This window comes from Callorhinus ursinus, unplaced genomic scaffold (genome assembly GCF_003265705.2).
Source record: "Callorhinus ursinus isolate GAN/ISIS: 27379988/994484 unplaced genomic scaffold, GSC_fseal_2.0 scaffold58, whole genome shotgun sequence".
Taxonomy (NCBI): Eukaryota; Metazoa; Chordata; class Mammalia; order Carnivora; family Otariidae; genus Callorhinus; species Callorhinus ursinus.
In genome coordinates, this window is record NW_027397120.1 from 6,264,106 (window position 1) to 6,287,698 (window position 23,593).

Genomic DNA, 23,593 nt, shown 5'->3' on the forward strand with positions numbered 1-23,593 from the left:
AAAATGTATATATTCAAATTATGGCCAGAAAACAGCAGTCCACACCACAATGGCTATCTCGCTAATGCTGAAGGCAGCATCACCCTGCAGGGGTTCTTTTGGTCCGCTGTGGTGCCAACTTTCAGCATCCAAGTATGGAAGCTATTGAGGGGTGCTCTAAAATGTAGGGACATTAGGGCACCGGGGTGGCACGGTCAATTAAGTGTCTGACACTTGGTTTCGGCTCAGGCCGTGATCTCAGAGCCCTGGGATCCTGCCCCATGTCAGACTCTGCACTCAGCAGGGAGCCTGCTTGAGATTCTCTCTCTCCCTCTTCTTCTGCCCCTCCCCCACCCTCTCTCTTTCTCTCTCAAATAAATAAATAAATCTTTAATAAATGACTAAATAAAGTGTAAGAACGTCAAGATCTGCCTGTATGTGGACTGCCCAGGGGCTAACGCCAGATCACTTGAAAGGGATTAAGGCCTAATCTAGTCGGATGAGCCTTCACTTGCTGATTTAGCTGACGTCTCCCCACACCCCCTGAACTGCCTGGAAGTGTTAGTATCATTAGAGATGTTTTGTGTTCTGCTGCCTTTGGCTTTCAGATGTTGTTTTCTTTTTTTTTTTTTAGTTTAAGATTTTATTTATTTGACAGAGACCCAGCAAGAGAAGGAACACAAACAGCGGGAGTGGGAGAGGGAGAAGCAAGCTTCCCGCCGAGCAGGGAGCCCGATGCGGGGCTCGATCCCAGGACCCTGGGATCCTGACCTGAGCCAAAGGCCGACGCCCAATGACTGAGCCACCCAGGCGCCCCTGGATGTTTTTTTCTACATCACTTTGACCACATTCATTAGCTAGAAGACCCTGCTAGGCTCTGTCAACCAGCTCCCACATATCAGATTCGCTCACTGGTCATTTGGACTTCTCAGAGCAGGTGCTCAGTTCAGCGCTGGCATCAAAACTGGCTGTTTGGGGGGTTGACCTATGGTCTGCCCAAATGCGAATCCAAGTGATGTCTGTGCATTCTACAGCAGGGCTCTTATTCCCTGCAGGCTTAAGAGTTGTCCCTCTTGCCCTGAGCTTGCTTTCTCACCTCTGTCTGACAAGAGCAAATGGGTCGATGATTTCAGCAAGGTCTGGCCAGACTGTCTCCTGAGCCCACTAGAGTGGTCTCCTAGTGTGGGGATTTCCTGGCCGGAACGTGAGTTCATATGTGGTTCTGCTGGGTATCGCAAGGTTCCCATTTTGTAAGTCTTTGTGTTAAAAGTCTTCTTTTAATAGATGAGTTCAGTCCATTTGCATTTATTAATACGACTGATGTTTGATGTCATCATCATAATTTTATAATTATTTGTATTTTGTTATATTTACTATATTTCTTTTTCTCTAAGATAAACTCTTTGTTTTTTTTATTTGCAATTTTTAGGGGTACTTAAGAAGGTTTGTATCTTTGTTCTTGTGGTTATATTTGTACTTAGACCCGTTAAAATTTCCTTTGTCCCTACTCTGAGAATAGTTGAAGGGGGATCAGAAAATCTAGGAAACCAGGAGGCTGACTGTGGTTTCATCTTTTAAGATATTCTTTCACATTCTTGCTCTTATGGGCACGTGGCAGGACTGCATGTCCCTCCGCTTGGACATTATACTTTGGCTGATGAAAATCTGAGTGATTGGAGGACTTGTGAGTAGATGCCCTGACGGGTGAGTGTGCAGAATGTCTGCCTCAGCGGTTACGAAGCACATGTCAAGGTCCTGTGGACAGTGATATGCTGAGACTTGGCCATGGAACTTGTGCTGTACCTTCCTGGGGATTGGTTCAAATGTAGATTCTGAGTCAGTAGGTCAGAGGGAGGGTCTGAGGTTCTGTGTCTTTAAAGTTCCCAGCTGGTGTCAGGGATGGGGTTCGTTGATCACATTTTTAGTGGCAAGGTGCTGAGCCATAAAACTTTGTTTTTGTTTTTTGTTTAACTTCCATAGAGCCTAATCTAGTTGCTCTCAATGTGTGGTTCCTGGAACAACAGCCTCAGCATGACCTGGGAACTCAGAAATGCACATCTGGGCCCCACTCTGGACTTAGTGAGTGGGAAACCCTGGAGCTGTGCCCCAGATTCTGGTTTTTAACAAGACTTCCTTGTGATTCAGAGACATGTTACCACTACCCAGCTGCTCCAGACCCATGCCCTGATGGATGGGGGTTGTATCACTTAGGACTTGCGTGTAGCTTTGAGTAACTAGATATCTATAAAGCTGTGGCTTAAAAATGCAAGAATTTATTTTTGTTGTAAAAGAAGTCCAGAGATGGGCAGTCTGAGGCAGATATGGCAGGCTGACAATGTCATCGGGAGCCCAGGCCTCTGGTTTCCTGCTCTACTTTCCTTCAGATCTGACTCCTTACTAAGCTCATAGGATAGTTGCTGGGACTCCAGCCATCACATCCACATCCTCAGTAAATACCAGCTGAATGGTCCTTCTTGAGACCTTACAGAGGTTCTCCCAAAGGAGTTCTGCTATTATGTCACTGGCCAGATCAGTAGCCTATGACACCAAAATCTTGGTTTTAGCTGGGCTCATGGCCATCTTGAACAAAATGAGGATTCTCTAAGAAAAAAGACAAAATGGAGTTTGGGTAGGAAGCCAGCCAGTCTGCCACAGAAGTGGTGGGGACTTGAGGTCTTAGTAATGAAGATTGGATGGCCTGGAGAAAGTAGCATCCTGTGAGCTGGAAGAGTTAGCGGATAGAGTCAGAGAGCAGGAGGTTTCCATTTACTGATTGGGAGAAGCAGCTGCTCTGGGTGCAGATACATTCCAGGTATGGAATGTGATTGTAGGAGTGGGAGCTGGAGTGGAGGTGATGTCACTGATTGTAGGAGGGGCATTGCAGCGGAGGTGATGGTCACGATTGTGGGAGGTGGGCTGTAGAGGAGGTGATGTCATTCATTGCAGGATTGGGAGTGGAGGTGATGGTCACTGGCTGTAGGAGTGGTGGGCTGTAGTGGGGGTGACGTCACTGGTTATAGGCATGGAGGTGTCTTCACTGGCTAAAGGAGCAGGAGTGATGTCACTGGCTGTGGACGTGAAGGTGACGGTCATTGGTTGTAAGAGGGGGGCTGACATTGATGGCCCTTGGCATGAGGGCAGGAATTATGTTGTTTTCACTGCTGCATCCCAAGTGCCCTATAACAGTGCCTGGCACATAGTAGGTGCTCAGTAAAGTGTTGTTGAAGATCAAGAGGTCAGGCATTTTCTTTGAGAGAGCAGGAGAGACCAAAAAGAAGCCTTGTTTTCTCCTCTGGAGTACTGAAACCTCAGATGAAGGTGATGGGGTAAGACCTGGAAGCCCCTGGCTGCACCACACACACACATACACGCAAACACACACACACACACACGCATGCACGCTCACACAGATGAGTGCATGCACATACATAAATACACTAACACATACACTAATGCACACACAAATGCATGGGCACATGCACCCCACACACTAACACACACACACACACGAGTGCATGAGCACATAACACACACTAACACATGCACACATGCAGACACATGTACACGCATGAGTGCATGCACACATGCAGACACACATGCAGACACACACGAGTGCATGCACACGTGCACACACTTACACATGCAGACACACGTACACACGAGTGCATGCACACATGTACACACACACTAACACGCACATATGCAGACACACGTACACACATGAGTGCATGCACACATGCACAGCCACACACTCACACTAACATGCACACATGCAGACACGTACACACGAGTACATGCAGGCACACGCACACATGCAGACACACGCACACACATGCAGACACACATACACACGAGTGCATGCACACATGCATACACACTAACACGCGTGCACATGCAGACACATGTACACACATGCAGACACATGTACACACATGAGTGCATGCACACATGCACACACTCACACACACATACACTCACACTAACACAAATGTACGCACACATGCCCAGCAGGCATTTCACTCTGCAGGAGCCTTGACTAAGATTCTCCTCTGCTGCTCCCTTTGACACCTGGCAGATTGCTTTGATTTTCTTTTTAATCAATTTTTAACGTGCGGCATTACCTGCTTGGTAATTGTCAGAGCACCCAAGAAAAGCAAGAATAGGAGGTGAGATAAAAGCCTGCCAGAATTATCAAGCAAAATGGAAAGAGCGGCTATCAACAGCCATAAACCTCTCCAAACAATAGTATATTAATGAACCTGCATGTTTATGTTATCACTGGTGTGGAAGTGGGTGATCCTGTCTAGTTATAGGTGATAGCCGTAATGGAAAAGAAAGAAATAAAGGGAAAAGTAATTATTCTACAGGAAATGTGCCCTACTTCCCAGAGAAAATCATTGTGAACATTTTTGAGTGACAGCTTGTCAGTGATTTTAATTTTTTGTATGTTTTCTTACACTTCAAATTTGATCATTTATTGCTTTTGTAATTTGAGAAAAGTTTTTTAAAGTAAGTGTGCTTTAATGTGAAAATTATCTTCCCAAATGGTTGCTTTGGGGAACTTTAGCATCTTTTTTTTTTTAAGATTTATTTATTCATTATTTTAGAAAGAGAGAGAGCATGAGCATGAGTGGGAGGGGCAGAGGGAGAGGGAGAGAGAATCCCAAGCAGCCTCCACACGGAGCCTGACACGGGTCTCAATCTCACGACCTGAGCCGAAACCAAGAGTCCAATGCCCAACCCACTGCGCCACCCAGGCACCACACCCCTAGCATCAAGTTTTAAGAAATGGCTTAAAATGTGCTTTTCCTGTGCTTCAGGAATAGAAATCATGTTTTGGGATAAAAGATTATGGACTATCCAATGACCTGGGGACTGTCTTTCCTGAGTGTAAGGTAGATAGGTGTAATCAAGTCATCACCTGGAACTTGTGTCTCTTGATCATCACTTGCAATGTGTTCAAGGTGACCGTGTTACAGAAAACAGACAGGCATATATGTGTGTGCGTACACATGGGCATGCGTTTTATTTCTGTCTTCCAAATACTTTTTGTATGTTCTGAGACTTTTGTTCATCAGCCTTAAGACCTCTAGGATTATGACGTAATTGGAAAAACAGCTCTATTTATCCAGTGTCCTTTCTAGATAGTCTCTGGGAGAGGGGAGATATTACCCAGAGATTTCTCTTCGCAGGAATTGCATATATGAGCCTTTGCTGTAAATGAGACTTACGTGCACCGTTTCCCACATGGTATTTTGAAACTTGACCCTGGAACAATGGCAATGGACATAGTGCGTTTTTCCCTTGCTCTCTTAATACAGAGGTCTTCCGATCCCTGTGCAGGCATATTTGTATCCATATAGACATCTTAACAACATAACCGCTCTCCCCTCCCCCACTGTGTGCCGATGTTCCAGAAGGGGAAGGCTCTGTCACGGATGATAGCTGCTGCCCCCACTTACAAGTCCGCTGCATTTCTTGGTGGCCGCCCCCTCCCCCGTGGAGTCTACTTCTTTAGGGAGAGACAGGGTTCTGATGTTTGGTGCGTATAACAGAGGAGAGCTGTTTACTGTCTAGGAAGGGCTAGCATGGGCAGGAAGTCTCATTTCTGGGGAAGGAAAGGGCTTCGTTCCTCATGCGTTTCCTCTGGCCCAGCCACCTTGGGACGCCCTTTCATTCTTACCCTCTGCTTCTTACATTGCCAGTCTATTCTGCTGGGCTCTCCCTTTTCATCTCTTTTCTCTTCCCCTGTGCAGCAGCTCTAGCTGGGTGGCTTGGCTCTGGGGCTTGCGGCCCCCATCCTCTCTGCCGGGAGCTGTTTATCCCATTTGCTGCCCGCCCCCCCTCCCCTCCCTGGACTCCCTTCCTAGGCCGCAACAGCTCCTCATAGAAACTGAACAGAAATATGCTGAAACAATTCTCAGCTGCTTTTAAACAGAAGTCTGGATTGGGTGGGATGCAGGGTCCCACGTGGAGACCCATTTCCACGTGAGCTTTCACCTGCAGCCCAAAGATGAAGCCTTGAGTAAAAAAGACGAAACATCCACCAGCCTTGCTCATTGCAAAATGCTCTTCTTTATTTCCTCTCTTGGTAGTTTCTTGGTGGGCCACCAATTGACTTTCTTTAATTTCACCTTCTGCATATTGTAACTGGAGGTAGTTGGAGGATTTCTCTCTCTTTGGTGAAAGGAGCAAAGCCCTTGCTGAAGAAGTCGTGTGCTATTGAGTGTCCATGGTGCCACCTCCCCTCTCCCTGCAATAGCCTCTGTGTCCAAAAATTAGCATGTCTTGTGCAGAGAATGCCCTATCTTTCCCTCAGCGGCAGCCTCCTGGGTCCCTGTGCCAAAACTGGAGACAGTGAAGTCCTGCCGAAAGCAAGGAGAGTCTTGCAGTTGACCCCAAGATACCACGCAGAGTGGCTTTCTGACTGATTGACACACAGTCCTGTCAAGCTCACGTCTTTGGTTTCCAGTGAGATGCAGTGCTTATGGGGTTTGCAGGAGGAATTAGGGAAACTGTATAGAAAATTCAGACATAAGAGCTTTAATAAGGTGGTGATGGGGGAGGGCAGTCGGGGCTACAGTGCAAATAACATTGTCCTTTAGGAGATCCTCAGACTCACCCTGTAGTTTAGAAACTCATGTTTATATCCATGACCCAGAAACATCGACAGAAGCTTCAATTACTCTGTTTCTAAGACCCAGTCATTTGTAAGAAGGTCCAACTTTCGAGGGGAGAAATATCCCCAGCAGGAACATTGAAATATGGGAGGAAATGTATGCCTTGGATTCAAGGAAGCCAGCCTTGATCAGAAATGTCTCTTTGGCTAATTGGCTGGGTTCGGTCTGTTTTAAGAAGGCAGGAAGGTGCACAGAGGTAGCCCAAACCCTTAGAGAGGACCATCCTAGGAGCTGAGTTCCATCTTCAACGCCAAAACACCTAAAACAAAATCTAAACTAATTTGGAGATAAATGACTCTAAAATGTATTCTGTATGTGACTTACCTGCCTTGGGCTATTCAGCATCCCCTAGACAACTGTCCTCTCTGGCTCATGTGTGTGTTTTCCTGTTTTATTAATTCGCTCTTTCTTTGCGATTCACTGACAGAATCTGGATGCTGTGCGGGTCCTTCTCTTTAGCAACCACTACTCATTTTCTAGCTTCTGTTGTGAGTCAAGTTGTCATAGGTAGGACTGTAGGCCAGTGGGGGGATAATAGCTCAATATGGGCTCACCTAAGAACATAAAAGATTGTAGGGGTGCCTAGGTGGCTCAGTTGGTTGAGGGTCTGACTCTCTTTTTTTGGATTTTATTTATTTATTTATTTATTTATTTATTTATTTATTTATTTATTATTGTTATGTTAATCACCATACATTACATCATTAGTTTGTGATGTAGTGTTCCATGATTCATTGTTTGTGCATAACACCCAGTGCTCCATGCAGAACGTGCCTTCTTTAATACCCATCACCAGGCTAACCGATCCCCCCACCCCTCTCCCCTCTAGAACCCTCAGTTTGTTTTTCAGAGTCCATCGTCTCTGGTGGTTCGTCTCCCCCTCCGATTTACCCCACTTCATCTTCCCCTCCTGCTATCTTCTTTTTTTTTTCCTTAACATATATTGCATTATGTTTCAGAGGTACAGATCTGTGATTCAGCAGTCTTGCACAATTCACAGCGCTCACCATAGCACATACCCTCCCCACTGTCTATCACCCAGCCACCCCATCCCTCCCACCCCACCTCCACTCCAGCAACCCTCAGTTTGTTTCCTGAGATTAAGAATTCCTCATATCGGTGAGGTCATATGATACATGTCTTTCTCTGATTGACTTATTTCACTCAGCATAACACACTCCAGTTCCATCCACATCATTGCAAATGGCAAGATCTCATTCCTTTTGATGGCTGCATAATATTCCATTGTATATATATACCACTTCTTTATCCATTCATCTGTTGATGGACATCTTGGCTCTTTCCACAGTTTGGCTATTGTGGACATTACTTCTATAAACATCAGGGTGCACGTACCCCTTCAGATCCCTACATTTTTATCTTTGGGGTAAATACCCAGTAGTGCAATTGCTGGATCGTATGGTAGCTCTATTTTCAACTTTTTGAGGAACCTCCATACTGTTTTCCAGAGTGGTTGCACCAACTTCAATTCCCACCAACAGTGTAGGAGGGTTCCCCTTTCTCCGCATCCCCACCAACGTCTGTCGTTTCCTGACTTGTTAATTTTAGCCATTCTGACTGGTGTGAGGTGGTATCTCATGGAGGTTTTGATTTGGATTTCCCTGATGCCGAGCGATGTTGAGCACTTTTTCATGTGTCTGTTGGCCATTTGGATGTCTTCTTTGGAAAAATGTCTGTTCATGTCTTGTGCCCATTTCTTGATTGGATTGTTTGTTCCTTGGGTGTTGAGTTTGATAAGTTCTTTATAGATTTTGGATACTAGCCCTTGATCTGATATGTCATTTGCAAATATCTTCTCCCATTCTGTTGGTTGTCTTTTGGTTTTGTGGACTGTTTCTTTCGCTGTGCCAAAGCTTTTTATCTTGATGAAGTCCCAACAGTTCATTTTTGCTCTTGCTTCCCTTGCCTTTGGCCGTGTTTCTAGGAAGAAGTTGCTGTGGCTGAGGTCGAAGAGGTTGCTGCCTGTGTTCTCCTTTAGGATTTTGATGGACTCCTGAATCACATTTAGGTCTTTCACCCATTTTGAGTCTATTTTTGTGTGTGGTGTAAGGAAATGGTCCAGTTTCATTCTTCTGCATGTGGCTGTCCAATTTTCCCAGCATCATTTGTTGAAGAGACTGTCTTTTTTCCATTGGACATTCTTTCCTGCTTTGTCAAAGATGAGTTGACCATAGAGTTGGGGGTCCATTTCTGGGCTCTCTATTCTGTTCCATTGATCTATGTGTCTGTTTTTATGCCAGTACCATACTGTCTTGATGATGACAGCTTTGTAATAGAGCTGGAGGTCTGGAATTGTGATGCTGCCAGCTTTGCTTTCTTTTTTTTCAACATTCCTCTGGCTATTTGGGGTCTTTCCTGGTTCCATACAAATTTTAGGTTTATTTGTTCCATTTCTTTGAAAAAAGCGGATGGTATTTTGACAGGGATTGCATTGAATGTGAGGATTGCTCTAGGTAGCATTGACATCTTCACAATATTTGTTCTTTCAATCCATGAGCATGGAACGTTTTTCCATTTCTTTGTGTCTTCCTCAATTTCTTTCATGAGTATTTTATAGTTTTCTGAGTACAGATCCTTTGCCTTTTGGTTAGATTTATTCCCAGGTATCTTATGGTTTTGGCTGCAATTGTAAATGGGATTAACTCCTTAATTTCTTTCTCTTCTGTCTTGTTGTTGGTGTATGGGAATGCCACTAATATCTGTGCATTCACTTTATATCCTGCCACTTGACTGAATTCCTGTATGAGTTTAGCAGTTTTGGGGTGCAGTCTTTTGGGTTTTCCACATAAAGTACCATATCATCTGCAAAGAGTGAGAATTTGACTTCCTCTTTGCCGATTTGGATGCCTTTGATTTCTTTTTGTTGTCTGATCGCTGTGGCTAGGACTTCTAGTACTCTGTTGAATAGCAGTGGTGAGAGTGGACATCCCTCTGTGTTCCTGACCTTAGGGGGAAAGCTCTCAGTTTTTCCCCATTGAGAATGATATTCGCTGTGGGTTTTTCATAGATGGGTTTTATGATATTGAGGTATATACCCTCTATCCCTATACTCTGAAGAGTTTTGATCAAGAAAGGATGCTGTACTTTGTCAAATGCTTTTTCTGCATCTATTGAGAGGATCAGATGATTCTTGTTCTTTCTTTTGTTAATGTATTGTATCACGTTGATTGACTTGTGGATGTTGAACCAACCTTATAGCCCAGGGATAAATCCCACTTGGTCGTGGTGAATAATCCTTTTAATGTACTGTTGGATCCTTTTGGCTAGTATTTTGGTGAGAATTTTTGCCTCCATGTTCATCAAGGATATTGGTCTGTAATTCTCCTTTTTGATGGGGTCTTTGTCTGGTTTGGCGATGGATCAAGGTAATGGAGGCCTCATAAAACGAGTTTGGAAGTTTTCCTTCCATTTCTATTTTTTGGAACAGCTTCAGGAGAATAGGTATTAATTCTTCTTTAAGTGTTTGGTAGAATTCCCCTAGGAAGCCATCTGGCCCTGGGCTTTTGTTTGTTGGGAGATTTTTGATGACTGCTTCCATTTCCTTAGTGGTTATAGGTCTGTTCAGGTTTTCTGTTTCTTTCTGGTTCAGTTTTGGTAGTTGATACATCTCTAGGAATGCATCCGTTTCTTCCAGGTTATCTAATTTGCTGGTATACTGTTGCTCATAATATGTTCTTATAATTGTATTTCGTTGGCGTTGGTTGTGATCTCTCCTCTTTCATTCATGATTTTGTTGATTTGGGTCCTTTCTCTTTTCTTTCTGATAAGTCTGGCCAGGGGTTTATCAATCTTCTTAATTCTTTCAAAGAACCAACTCCTAGTTTCATTGATCTGTTCTACTGTTCTTTTGGTTTCTATTTCATTGATTTCTGCTCTGCTCTTTATGATTTCTCTTCTCCTGCTGGGTTTAGGCTTTATTTGCTGTTTTTTCTCCAGCTCCTTTAGGTGTAGGGTTAGGTTGTGTATTTGAGACCTTTCTTGTTTCTTGAGAAAGGCTTGTATTGCTATATACTTTCCTCTTAGGACTGCCTTTGCTGCATCCCAAAGATTTTGAATAGTTGTGTTTTCTTTTTCATTGGTTTCCATGAATTTTTTTAATTCTTTAATTTCCTGGTTGATCCTTTCATTCCTAGTAGGATGCTCTTCAGCCTCCATGTATTTGAGTTCTTTCCGCCTTTCCTCTTGTGATTGAGTTCTAGTTTCAAAGCATTGTGGTCTGAAAATATGCAGAGAATAATCCCAATCTTTTGGTACCGGTCGAGACCTGATTTGTGACCTAGGATGTGATCTATTCTGGAGAATGTTCCACGGGCACTAGAGAAGAATGTGTATTCCGTTGCTTTGGGATGGAATGTTCTGAATATGTCTGTGAAGTCCCTTTGGTCCAGTGTGTCATTTAAAGTCTTTATTTCCTTGTTGATCTTTTGCTTAGATGATCTGTCCATTTCGGTGAGGGGGGTGTTAAAGTCCCCCACTGTTATTGTATTGTTGTCGATGTGTTTCTTTGCTTTTGTTATTATTTGCCTTACAGAATTGGCTGCTCCCATGTCAGGGGCATAGATATTTACAATTGTTAGATCTTCGTGTTGGATAGACCCTTTAAGTAGGATATAGTGTCCTTCCCCATCTCTTATTACAGTCTTTGGTTTAAAATCTAATTTGTCTGATATAAGGATTGGCACCCCAGCTTTCTTTTGGTGTCCATTAGCATGGTAAATGGTTTTCCACCCCCTCACTTTCAATCTGGGGGTGTCTTTGGGTCTAAAATGAGTCTCTTGCAGACAGCATATCGATGGGCCTTGTTTTTTAATCCAATCTGATAGCCTGTGTCTTTTGATTGGGGCATTTAGCCCATTTACATTCAGGGTAACTATTGAAAGATATGAAGTTAGTGCCATTGTATTGCCTGTAAGGTGACTGTTAACTGTATATTGTCTGTGTTCCTTTCTGGTCTGTGCCGCTCTTAGGCTCTCTCTTTGCTTAGAGGACCCCTTTCAATATTTCTTGTAGAGCTGGTTTCGTGTTTGCAAATTCCTTCAGTTTTTGTTTGTCCTGAAAGCTTTTTATCTCTCCTTCTATTTTCAATGACAGCCTCGCTGGATATAGTATTCTTGGCTGCCTATTTTTCTCGTTTAGTGCTCTGAAGATACCATGCCAGTCCTTTCTGGCCTGCCAGGTCTCTATGGATAGGTCTGTTGCCAGTCTAATGTTTCTACCATTGTAGGTTACATATCTCTTCTCCTGAGCTGCTTTCAGGATTTTCTCTTTGTCTCTGAGACTCTTAAGTTTTACTACTAGATGTTGGGGTGTTGACCTATTTTTATTGATTTTGAGAGGGGTTCTCTGTGCCTCCTGGATTTTGATGCCTGTTTCCTTCCCCACATTAGGGAAGTTCTCTGTTATAATTTGCTGCAATATACCTTTTGCTCCTCTCTCTCTTTCTTCTTCTAGGGTCCCAATTATTCTAATGTTGTTTTGTCTTATGGTATTGCTTATCTCTCGAATTCTGCCCCATGATCCAGTAGTTGTTTATCTCTCTTTTCCTCAGCTTCTTTATTTTCCATCTTTTGGTCTTCTATATCGCTGATTCTCTCTTCTGCCTCAAGTATCCTAGCTGTTAGTGCCCCCATTTTTGATTGCACCTCATGAATAGCCTTTTTGATTTCGACTTGGTTAGATTTTAGTTCTTTTATTTCTCCAGAAAGGGTTTCTCTAACTTCCATGCTTTTTTCAAGCCCAGTTAGTATGTTTAAAAACATGATTCTGAACTCTAGGTCCGACATCGTACTAATGTCCGTATTGAGTAGGTCCCTGGCTGATGGTACTACCTCTTGTTCTTTTTGTTGAGGTGATGTTTTCCGTCTTGTCATTTTGTCCAGAGGAGAATAGATGAATGAGAGAAAAAATGCTAACAGGGTAACAACGTCCCCAGAAAATATACCCTAAAGAAATCATAAAGGACCTGAAACCAGGAGAAAAGAAAGGGAAAGAAAGAAAAAAGGAAGAGAACAAAAAAGAAAAAGAAAAAGATAAAAACAAAGAAGAACAGAAGAAAACAAAAAAAACAGACTATGATCAAATATGATCAGGCCGGTGCATAGATTGGTGCCATGCACTAGATTTTGGGTGTATTTTGGTGTGTTAGAAGAAAGTGCCTCCCAAAATTTTAGAGAAAGAAAGACTTATATATGTACAAAATAAGGGTTGATGCAATGAAGGGATGGAATATGACTGTAAAGATGAAAATTATACAAATTTTAAAAAGAGGAATTGATAAGGTGCTTGAAAAAAGAAAGAGGATTAAAGAAAAGAAAGAAAGAAAAAAAAGGGGGGAGAGGATGTGATCAGGCAGGAGACTAGAACAAAGCCATACATTAGAGATGTAGGGTATGTTTTGATCTGTTAGAAGAAACTGTATCTCAAAAATTTAAAGAGAGAACAACATACATATATGCCAAAAATAAGGGTAACTACTAGGAAGGGATAGAATATGACTCTAAAAATGAAAAATAAAAAATTTTTTTTTAAAAAGGGATTGATAAGGGGTGCCTGGGTGGCTCAGTTGTTAAGCGTCTGCCTTCGGCTCAGGTCATGATCCTGGGGTCCTGGGATCGAGCCCTGCTCCACGGGAAGCCTGCTTCTCCCTCTCCCACTCCCCCTGCTTGTGTTCCTTCTCTCACTGTGTCTCTCTCTGTCAAATAAATAAAATCTTAAAAAAAAAGGAATTGATAAGATGTTGGTTGAAAAAGGGAAAAAAATTTAAAAAAAAAGTTTAAAATAATTAACTTTGAAAGACTAAAGAATCATAATAAAAAAGCCATGAATTCTATGTGCAGTATTCCCCTATCCTTGGAGTTCTGCCGTTCTCATTGATCGGTAAACTTGGTCTTGGCTTGCTGGCTGTTCGTGCTGATCTTCTGGGGGAGGGGCCTGTTGCCGTGGTTCCCACATGTCTTTGCCGGAGGCGGAATTGCCCCGCCCTTGTCTAAGTCATCTGCTTGGGTTTGCTCTTGGGAGCTTTTGTTCCCTGCAAGCTCTCGGTGCAGCTTTGGAGAACGAGAGTGAAAATGGTGGCCTCCCAGTCTTCGCCCCGGAGGAGCTGAGAACTCGGGGCCCCACTCTCAGTGCGCCCCCAGAGAAAAGCAGTCACTCCCGTGTCCCTGGTCTCCGGCCGCACTCCGTGCTCACCCGGCCTGTGACCGAGCGTCTCTATCTCTGGCACCCGACCCCGCGTGGAGTCTCCAAACCCAGCAGATCCCTGCGGTGCGCTCCCGCGCCGCTCCTCCCGGGGGAGGGAGGGGAGTCTCCCCGGCTCTGCCGCTTGTTGGGTCACTGCTGGAGGAGCCCTGGCCCGACTGGGCCACGGATCACAGTTTATGGCCACCCCGAGCTGAGAGCCCACGCCTCGGCTCCGTCTCTGCAGCCGGCTTCCCCCCTCCGATCCCTGGGAGCTCTGCCGCACTCAGGTACCCCCGGTCTTTCTGTGACCCCGAGGGTCCTGAGACCCCACTGTCCCGCGAGGGCTCCACCCCCCACTTAGCCACTGGAGCGACGTCCCTCAGCGGAGCCGACTTCCAAAAGTTCCGATTTTGTGCTCCGCGGCTCTAGCACTTGCCAGAAGCGGCCGACGGAGGCCCCCTCCCCCGCCGTCTATCCTCCCGAAGATCGCCTCGGATTCACTTCTCCGCACGTCCTACCTTCCAGTAAGTGGTCGCTTTTCTGTTCAGAAAGTTGTTGCTATTCTTTTCTTCGATCTCCTGTTGAGTTCGTAGGTGTTCAGAATGGTTTGATCCCTATCCAGCCGAATTCCTGAGACCAGACGAAATCCAGGTCTCCTGCTCCCCCGCCATCTTGCTCCACCGAGGGTCTGACTCTTGATTTCAGCCCAGGTCGTGATCTCAGGGACCTGGGATCGAGTCCCACATCAGGCTCTCTGCTGGGCTTGGAGCCTGCTTAAAATTCTCTTTCTCCCTCTGCCTCTCCCCTGCCTCCCCCTCCCCCTACTTGATTCTCTTTCTCTTAAAAAAAAAAAAAAAGAACATAAAAGATTATGCATTGCCTTAATATTTGCAAAGAATCATTGAAGTATCTTTTTCAATCAGATTGGTTCATTATGCTCTTTTCTTGCCAGTGGAGGTAAAGTGTCTCAGGGAAGGGGGCACCTTTTCCTCATTTTGTGCTCAGGACCTCGTGGTAGCCTCGCCTGGCCCAGGTTCATGTCTCTTGGTTGGCTGTGATGCTGTGTGTGTCCCTGAGGTCCCCACTCCCTTCCCTGCACTGTGCTTGGGTCAGCTCAGGCCCACATCTCGCTGCAGAGAAGTATCCCACTGTAACTCACCCCTAAGCCTCCAGTTACACACGGCGAGGGCAGGAACAGAAAATCCAGAGCAGCCCACTCCCCTGGCTGTCTTCCTGCTGGCCCGCCCTGCCTGCTGTCCAGGCTGTGGTCAGCCCCTTGTTTTCTGGACTCATTTGTGGCTTCCCTCTGTCTTCCCCGGAATCACACCCCATCAGCTCTCAGGGAAGCTGTGGCCAAGCCAGCCTGCTGATCTCTCTCCTCCTGGAAGCTTTTGAGTAACAGGTGCAATGACATCCTCACCTGAAAACAAGTACCTTTGAGCTTGCTATTGGTATTGGAAATATATTGTTTATGGATACTGACATAGGTGGGAAAATTATCCACAAGATAATCGTGACTGTTGGGCAGGATCTTTGGTTGCTTTCTGTTCACCTCCCGGAACATGGCACAGTTCTGGATAGGTGAGTTTGCTGGATACTTGAGCTATAGAAGATCAAACCATAGGGTAATGCATTTTATTTTATTTAAGATTTTATTTAATTGAGAGAGAGAACACAAGCCAGGGGGAGGGGCAAAGAGAGGGAGAAGCAGACTCCCCCTGTGCAGGGAGCCCAATGCAGGGCTCGATCCCAGGACTCTGGGATCGTGACCTGAGCCGAAGGCAGATGCTTAACTGACTGAGCCGCCCAGGCGCCCCAGGGTAATGCATCTGAGAAGAGGCAACAGAGGGAACATTACTATTTCAAGGAAACCTGCAGTGCCCCAGCTCTTCCAAATTCAGGCTCAGGAAGGAGGCTTTGAGTTTGAGTCAAGAAATAGAAATGCCTGTCAGAGGCTGCTGATTTACTCATGCTTCTCTTAAGACTCTCAGGACAGGCAGAGCTAGCAGTGCAATGGGCCATCACTGGGGTGATAGACATAAAATTGGGGGCATGAATTGAGAACTTCCAGCCCAACCCACATGCAGGGCATAATGGGGAGAAAGAACGTGCACATCCTTGCTTTGTGAAGACCCGCCTGAGGACAATTTCATGGTTGATGTTTGTACTTTTCAGAATCCACAAAAAGAGATCTGATCAATAAGTTGTCAGAAGAGTCCCTCTTGGGCTGCATATTTTTCTCTTCTCCAGCACCCCAACTGCATTCTACTTTCTGGGAGTTGTCTTAACTCTTCCAAGTCACCAGTGGACCACCTGACTTGCAGAGAACGCTTCACATAAGAATTTACATGAAACCAGGGATGCCGGGGTGGCTCAGTTGGTTAAATGTCTGCCTTCAGCTCAGGTCATGATCCCAGAGCCCTGAGATTGAGTCCTGCATTGGGCTCCTTGCTCAGCAGGGATCATGCTTCTCCCTCTCCCCCCTGCTCGTTCTCTTTCTCTCTCTCAAGTAAATAAAATCTTTAAAAAAAAAAAAAGAATTTACCTGAAACCAGATCAACAGGTAGCTGATAGGTAGGGAGGTAGGTAGGTCAGCCTCCCTTAAAGAGCCCGACACCGGTATGCAAGGAGCAAATGGGGACTGCACCACTGATCAGTGATTTCGTTTTTGACTCTTTTAAGAGAGCTTCTCATACAAGGAAGCAACATAGAAAGGAATAACTATTTTGAGACTTTTTGCTCATGGCACTTCATACTTAAACAGAATTGGCAGTTTTTGAAATAACAGTTTAGAAAGATATTTTCTGTACAAATGAGCAAAGCCCAACCTTTACTGGAGGAGACCACATGTCCTCTCCAAATGACAGGGCCAAGAATGACTGCCATTTTCTTTGTACCCCCAATGTGCCGGGACCCACTAGGTGCTTTCCTTCATTTTGGCTGTTTGTTTATAAGAACATGGAAAGCCGGCTTTACCCCGTGTGGATTCACTTGCCCCAGATGCCAGAGCCAGGGAGCACACTGACACGCCCTCTGTGTCCTCTGTTCTTCCCCCCACCCTGCACCACATCGCCACACTCAACCTGTTCTCGCTGTCGAGGACACTAGGGCTCAGGGACAGAGGGGCTGGAACGAAGTGCAGACAACTGAGGTATTTTAAAAGAGGTCCCCGTTCTAATCAATGCCAGGTGGTCGTGGGCTCATTTCCTCTTTGCGTAGGACATTTGAGAAAATATTGCAAGAAACTTCTGAGAGTCCTTATTATTTGTTCCTAGGACTTTTTTCTCCTCAGTGCTCAAGGGGGTTTGGACACATGCTTCTGGCAGCGGGGGCTCTCTCCCCCAGGTAGGGCCCTGCCCCTTAGAGGGCCTTAACATAGGAGATGGTGCCCGGTGAAGAGTCACTAACTTATTTAAAATGAGTAATTTTTAAACATTATAGAGTATTTCAAAAGAAAAACCAAGAGTATAAAAGAGGCAAACAGTGAAAAGAAAGTCTCTCCCCCACTCTCAGTTCCTGGTCCTGCACTGCCCTCAAGGTCCCCGATGTCCAGCACCTCTGGGTCCTTCCAGGGATGCCCTGAGTGTGTAAGCACTTACCAGTGGAAGCAGACCTGATGCACAGTCCTGCGTTTTGCTTCGTTCACTTGATAACACATCTTTGAGATTATTCCACATCTACAGAGGAGCATTTGCCCTATTCTGTTCCCTTGCTGCAAAGTGTGGGGGCACTAGGATCTAATGGTCCCCTGTTGATGGGCAGCAGGTGCTTTCTAGACTTTTGGGGTTACAGTGTGGCAATAAGCAACATGTTGTATTCATTTTCTTTCCACTGCTCTATGAGAAGTCTGCACTATGACCTCATTAATTACCTCCTACCTCTGTACTTGCTGTAGTACAGAGCCTCCATCAATGTTTCTGCATTAATGGTGATGGGTAACATTTTTTAAGTGCTTACTGTGTATCAGGTACTATGCTAAACACCTTACATGGATCAGTATTTTTTCATATTGCCTCAATTTTAATCACTATAATGTTATTCTGTAAGAATGATATAAATTATATAAATGTGTTGTTACATACATATATTAACTTCTTACGAAAATAGATATAATAATAAATAAGTAATATTTAATGTGATTACCTCGATTTTATAGATGGGGCCGGATACCTGAGAAGTGGTAGAGGTGGGATTTGAACCCAGGTACTCTGGCCCCACAGTCAGTGTGCTGAACCACCCACTCTCTTGACTAGTGTTGAGAAAGTCACTTGAGTTTCTAAGGGTGCTGGCGAGCACAAAGTCTTTAGACTGAATGCATGAGAGTGGTGTATACAGTGGAGCTCCACAGCAAGCTGGGGGAAGTCCTACCCAGAGCGATGATCACGTGACAAGTGCCCCCAGAGCACGTGCACATTGGCCCCCAATGGCTCCAGCTCACCTGTGTCTCCGTCTCCAGACAAGCAAGGTGTGCCAAAGTCAGTACATTTGATGTGCACTTGTCAGATGTTTTGAGCACAACTCTTGTTTTATTTTTAGTAGAAGCAAAAGTATTTTCTGGAAGCAGCGAGAAGCAACAAGGAGAAGCACGTGTGACTTTGTCTGCTCCCCCAGTGGAACAGAAGCTGGTTAAAGAGTTCCTTCCCGATGGGTGTAGCTCTCCAAACAACAGCTGTCAGTCTAGCAACTTCTCTGAGCCCTCAGAGAGTCAACAGCAAAGCTTCCTGAAATCCGGAATCCCTTTATCTGGCTTTCTTTGCCCCTTACAAGATTTATGCACATCTCCACAGGAAGACAGTGATGTTCAGATAGAAAGAGAGTCCCCCAAAGGTAAGGAGCAAGGGAGGTAGGGTTGAGGTGGTTCTGCTGTGATATTCATATGGAAAATGGTATGATGTCTTCCTGAGCCCTGGTGCACACAAGCTCACCTCATAAAGCTGTCCCTTCTGGACCGTGTGAGCTGAGAGCGAGCAGGACCTGCAGGTTTCCATGGTGGGTGAGTTCTCCCTCCCAAGCATGGAGAAGACAACCCTGTGTGGGTCAGGGATTCCGGCCCCGCTGCGCAGCGGGTCCGGATCCACCAAGGCCTAGAGGAAAGCCACTCCCAGGCACATGGCAGGCTCCCAGGCTTAGCTAAGGAGGGTATGAGGCGTTGGTGTGGCTGCTCTGAGGTCCACCAGGCCGCCCGTGGTCTTCCGTGAGTGCCTAGCAAGGGTCCTGTCTGAGAGGTGCAGGCCCTGCAGTGTCCTCCAGGTGGGTCCCAGTCTGAGCCTCGCACCGATGAGGGAACCAAGAATTCCAACCCAGCCATCCCTCTTCTAAGACCCAAGCAGCTGACCCCTATTAATATTGCGGTGAACAGCGGTATATAAAAGAATATAAAGGTAGAATAGAAAAGAGATCTGTGGTGCCCAGTTTTCAGTGAGAAAACTTAGATCTCCTATCACTCTGAAGGTTTTCCCCAAACAGCTATGGATAAGGACAAAAAGAAACCCACCAGGTTATATAGCTTTGCAATATAAAGGTTAAAAGGGCTATCGTAGTTGACAAAACTAATTTCACCTGGGAGCCAAGTTAATCCCTAGTTCTTCATCCATTAATATATTGAAGAAACATTGATTAAACACCTACTATATACACACCTACTGTGTGCCGGTCACTGTGCTCAGTGCTGGAGACACCAGGAGCATACCTGTGTCTGTGCCGAGCCGTCAGGAAGCTGCCGGTGGCCGCAGGGGCTCCAGGGTGGGGCTGGACAGAGATCTCCTCCTCAAGGAAATGATTCTGAGCAGGGACTTGAAAGCTGACTAGAAGCTTACAGATCAGACCTGAGGGTGAAGAGTATTGCGGACTGAGGGAAAGGCACGCACAAAGCAAAGAGTTGATGGAGAGAATATGGTTGATTTGGGATCCAGGGGGCCAGAGTGCTAGGAGGCAGAGGGGGACCTAGTGGGAGTCTGAGGTCACACGGTCAAGTCGGAACGTCCTTCAGACCCACTCAGGGGCTTTGAACTGAAGTCAAGGCCAAGCCTTTGAGGGGCAGAGATCTAATTAGATTCCCTCTGAAAGAGACTGTCTCCTGGATGGAGGCAGGGCGGGGGGGTTGGGGATGGATGGGAGATGGTGAGGCTGGGGGCTGAGGCCCTGCCAAGGAGCACAGAGTGGGGAGGAGAGGCCACAGTAGTGAGACTTTGAAGATACAAGGGAGCACTGATGTGAGCACTGATGAAGACGGGCATGCCTGCACCGCCCCTGGGGTGCGGGGGCTGGTGGTGGGGTGCAGGTGGGAAAGGATGTGAGGCACTGTGGCATCCCTGTGGATGCGGTGAGGCAGGAGAAAGTTCACAGCAAGAAATGGGGACGGTGTGGTGGAAGGTGTAATTAACTCTAGCCGCAGGGGGCTTGGGGGATCGATATCTGGGCCGGTCGGTTAGGCTGGAAGCAGGAATAGGGGAGCAACAGGGAAATCCTCCAGGAAGCACAAGAGCAGATGCCCGAAGGAATGAAAGAGGACGATTTGAGAGCCTCTAAGTAGTATGTTGTTGGCACAGAACGGAAGGCAATAGTTGGAAGTGGAGCGTCCACCACAAACGAGCTACAAAAAGTCTGGGCTGCCTGCAGGACCTGTAGGTCTTAGGGAACATGGGTGGATTTTACATAGAAAGAGGACAGCTGGTTCAGGCCAGAGAGGATCCAGGCATGGATGGTGGATGTTCTAGCAGGGGCTTCAGGTAAGAGATTCAGGGGACCATGGAGATGCGTCCTGTGGCCCCTTGAGCCTCCTAATGGCCACCTCTCCACTCCCAACAGAACCAGCTCCTAGCAGGCTCCTGGGCTGCCCCCGGGGAGAGATGCAAGGTGAATATGACATGGTCCAGCCCTCGAAGGGGTCCCAGGCTTGTGGGCTTAAAGCACCCTGTTATGACCTTACCCCGTAAGCAGTGCTGCTGCGTGTGGCAAGCGTGTTCTGCCGTGAGAGCACACCGCTGGTGGGATGGAGCCTGCTTTGGGAAGGAGGGCACTTCCTAAAGGATTGGGGCTCAGCCTGCAGGTCGGAGGTCCCTGGGTTTGTGGCGGCAATAGGAGGGCATATGGGTGAGGAGTAAGATGCTGTTGGGTTTCAGAGCTGGGGAGGTGCTGGGAGGCTGTGTTGGGGGGCGGTGCGGACGAGGGTAGGGGAGCTCACACAGGAAGAGTGGGCTAGCGTGGACGGAAGGGACAGTGTGTCCCTGGCGGAGCAGTTGGTCAGCAAGTGGTCAGTGAATGCGTATTAATTCGTCCTTCCCCGCGCCAGAGGCTGTCCTGCCCAAAGTGCTGTTGAATCAGTGTGCCCCCTGACCTTTTCCACAAGGGATTGTCAGTGGCCCAGGAAGTGACCAGATCCAGCTGAGAGACAGAGAGAGAGAGAGAGAGAGAGAGAGAGAGAGAGAGAGAGATCATTCCAATTATACATGTAAAGCCAGTGGTATTCACTAGCGGTTGAAGGGAAGGGATAAATAATTGAACACCGTTTTTCTGTCTTACATCATTAGTGTAGCAAACATAAGACAAATTAATACACTGTCCCCAAACAACTGAGCTATAACAATTGTACAGGACACACTTAATATGAAGCCTGGAATAGAAAAGTTTCTTTTCATTGTGAACAGAAGCATTTTGAACCCTGGAAGCCGAGGGAATACCTCCATGGTATAATTAGCCGGTGCAAAGTCTGGCTGCCCACAGACATGCCTCCCTGTGACGGGGGGGGGGGGGGGGGGGGGAGGGGGGCCTGTGGAGGCAGGATCTCATAGGCTTAACGAGGCCCATTAATAACCCACTGGTGTTTCTATTTTCCAAATTGTCTTCTGTGTCTCATGACTCTGAGAAGCCAGGAGGAAATCTTGCTGCCCCTCTAAATGGGATTCTAAATCTTCTCTCCCAGGGGATTACAAGTGCTGTGACTTGGTTGTAAAAATAAAGGAATGCAGGAAGAGTGAGGAGCCCCCCGAGCCAGCACCCCTGGAACCAGCACCCCCAGAGCCAGTGTCCCCTGAGCCACCAGAGACCCCTGACCTGTCCGAAGACTGTTCTGAGGGTCAAGGAACACCTGTAAGCTCCTTGACCTTGCAGGTAAGGCCCTCTGTGCACCCCGGCTTGATCCCCACCGAGGGGAGACCTCTCCTGGGGAGTCCGTGGTGGGGGGGGTCACGATCTCACTTCCACCTCTGAGACTGGAGGCTTGACTCCCCTTCGTAATGGCTGTGTGACCCTGGGCAGGTCCCCTAACCTTTCTGGGCCTCTGTTTCACAGTGTGAGTGCTGGAGAAATGATGTCTACTCCACTGGGCTAGAATGAGGATCGTGTAATATTGGTCATGACAATGATCATAATGATCATAGTAGTGACAGCATTTCTTCTTTTTATTTTTTTAACAGCATTTCTTGAGAAGTTATGGGTAACACTGCGCAGGTCCCTTTATAGGCATCAGGGCCTTCCATCCACGCTGCCCCCCTATGGGGCACGGGTCCCTGTGATCCCATCTTCAAGTGAGGATATTAAGCTTTGGAAAGATTAAGGAGGTTGCCCTAAATCACATGGCCATGAGCTCAGGGATGTGAAAGCTTTCATTTGGTGTCTGTTCCTGGTTGTAGAAGTAATACGTACACATTTTTGAAAGTTCAAAATTACAGAGAGATAAAAATTAGCAGGGCAGACAACTCCGAGAAAGCTCCTGCTAGCGGCGTGTTGTATAATCGGGCATACTATCTGGGAAAGGACTTGATAGGCTGTAAACATCCCTGCAGATGTGGGGACAGTGCCATTGGCCGGTCCCTGCCCCCCGGGGTCCTCGGTAGGTCCATGGGAAGAGACTCATGATGACCCTGAAACAGCCGCGCTGGGCCAAGAGGCTGTTCCCAGGGGCTCTCTGAGCAGCCCCAGTGTGCCTGGGACCAGGGGACGGTGCCATGGAGATCAAGTGGCCAAGAAGACTCCTTTCCCGGCACAGCTGCCAAGGCCACTTCCAGGATGCAGATGGAGCCTGAACTGCCCTCCCCATGGGAACCCTGAGCTCCCAAAGGGCTGGGGGAGGAGTGAGGCAGAGGAACAGTCTGCCATATGGTAGCATATCCTACCCTACTGTGTGCGGGGCTCAGGGCAGTGGCGGGAGGGCCACAGGGTGGGTGAGAGCCATGGCATCCAGGAGCTCACAGCCCAGCCTGGCCATCAGTGTGTATGAATCCATTGTACGAGGTGGTCTGTGAGGTACCACAAGGCTCGGGCCGAACGGGACGACCCGACAGAGCTTACCGGGAGAGCTGGAGCACTCTGACGGGTGCGGCTAGGGTATTCCTCCAGGCAGTGGAACCATCTGAACAGAGGTTTTCAAGGAATAGCAAGAAGGCAGTGTGGAAAAAAAACGTGGAGGCCCCTCAGATCCACCAAACCACAATGAGCCTCGGATTTTGCCTCCATCAAATGGGGATAAGTGTATCTGCTGTTCAGAATCAATGTGGGGATTCCCAGAGACAGCGGAGCCACATAAAGCGCGTAGCCCAGTGTCTGACACAGAGTGGAACGCATCGGTGGTGGTATCTTTTTCAGTGGACCTGAGCACGTGCATGGGTGGAGGGGGGCGTGTACTGAGGGATATGGCCGAAGTGGAAATATGGCCATGCAGACATCCGCTGCAGAGCTTGCAGAACCAGTTTGCATAGCCAAAGACACTTTGCCAACTTTTTCTTCCTGGGAATAGA

At 46.8% G+C, this 23,593-nt stretch overlaps 1 protein-coding gene across 4 annotated transcripts in view; it reads left to right on the top strand.

Annotated features, from left to right (window-relative positions):
* CUNH10orf90 (chromosome unknown C10orf90 homolog) overlaps positions 1–23,593 on the top strand; it is a 300,739-nt gene that overhangs the window by 259,294 nt on the left and 17,852 nt on the right. For 3 of the 4 annotated variants that reach the window (XM_073884709.1, XM_073884710.1, XM_073884708.1), the window contains 3 exons: positions 18,396–18,686; positions 20,667–20,714; positions 21,781–21,968. In XM_073884709.1, the coding sequence (XP_073740810.1) occupies positions 18,396–18,686; positions 20,667–20,714; positions 21,781–21,968 (527 nt within the window). The remainder of the gene's footprint in view (positions 1–18,395; positions 18,687–20,666; positions 20,715–21,780; positions 21,969–23,593) is intronic. The other variant, XM_073884707.1, reaches the window with a different exon arrangement.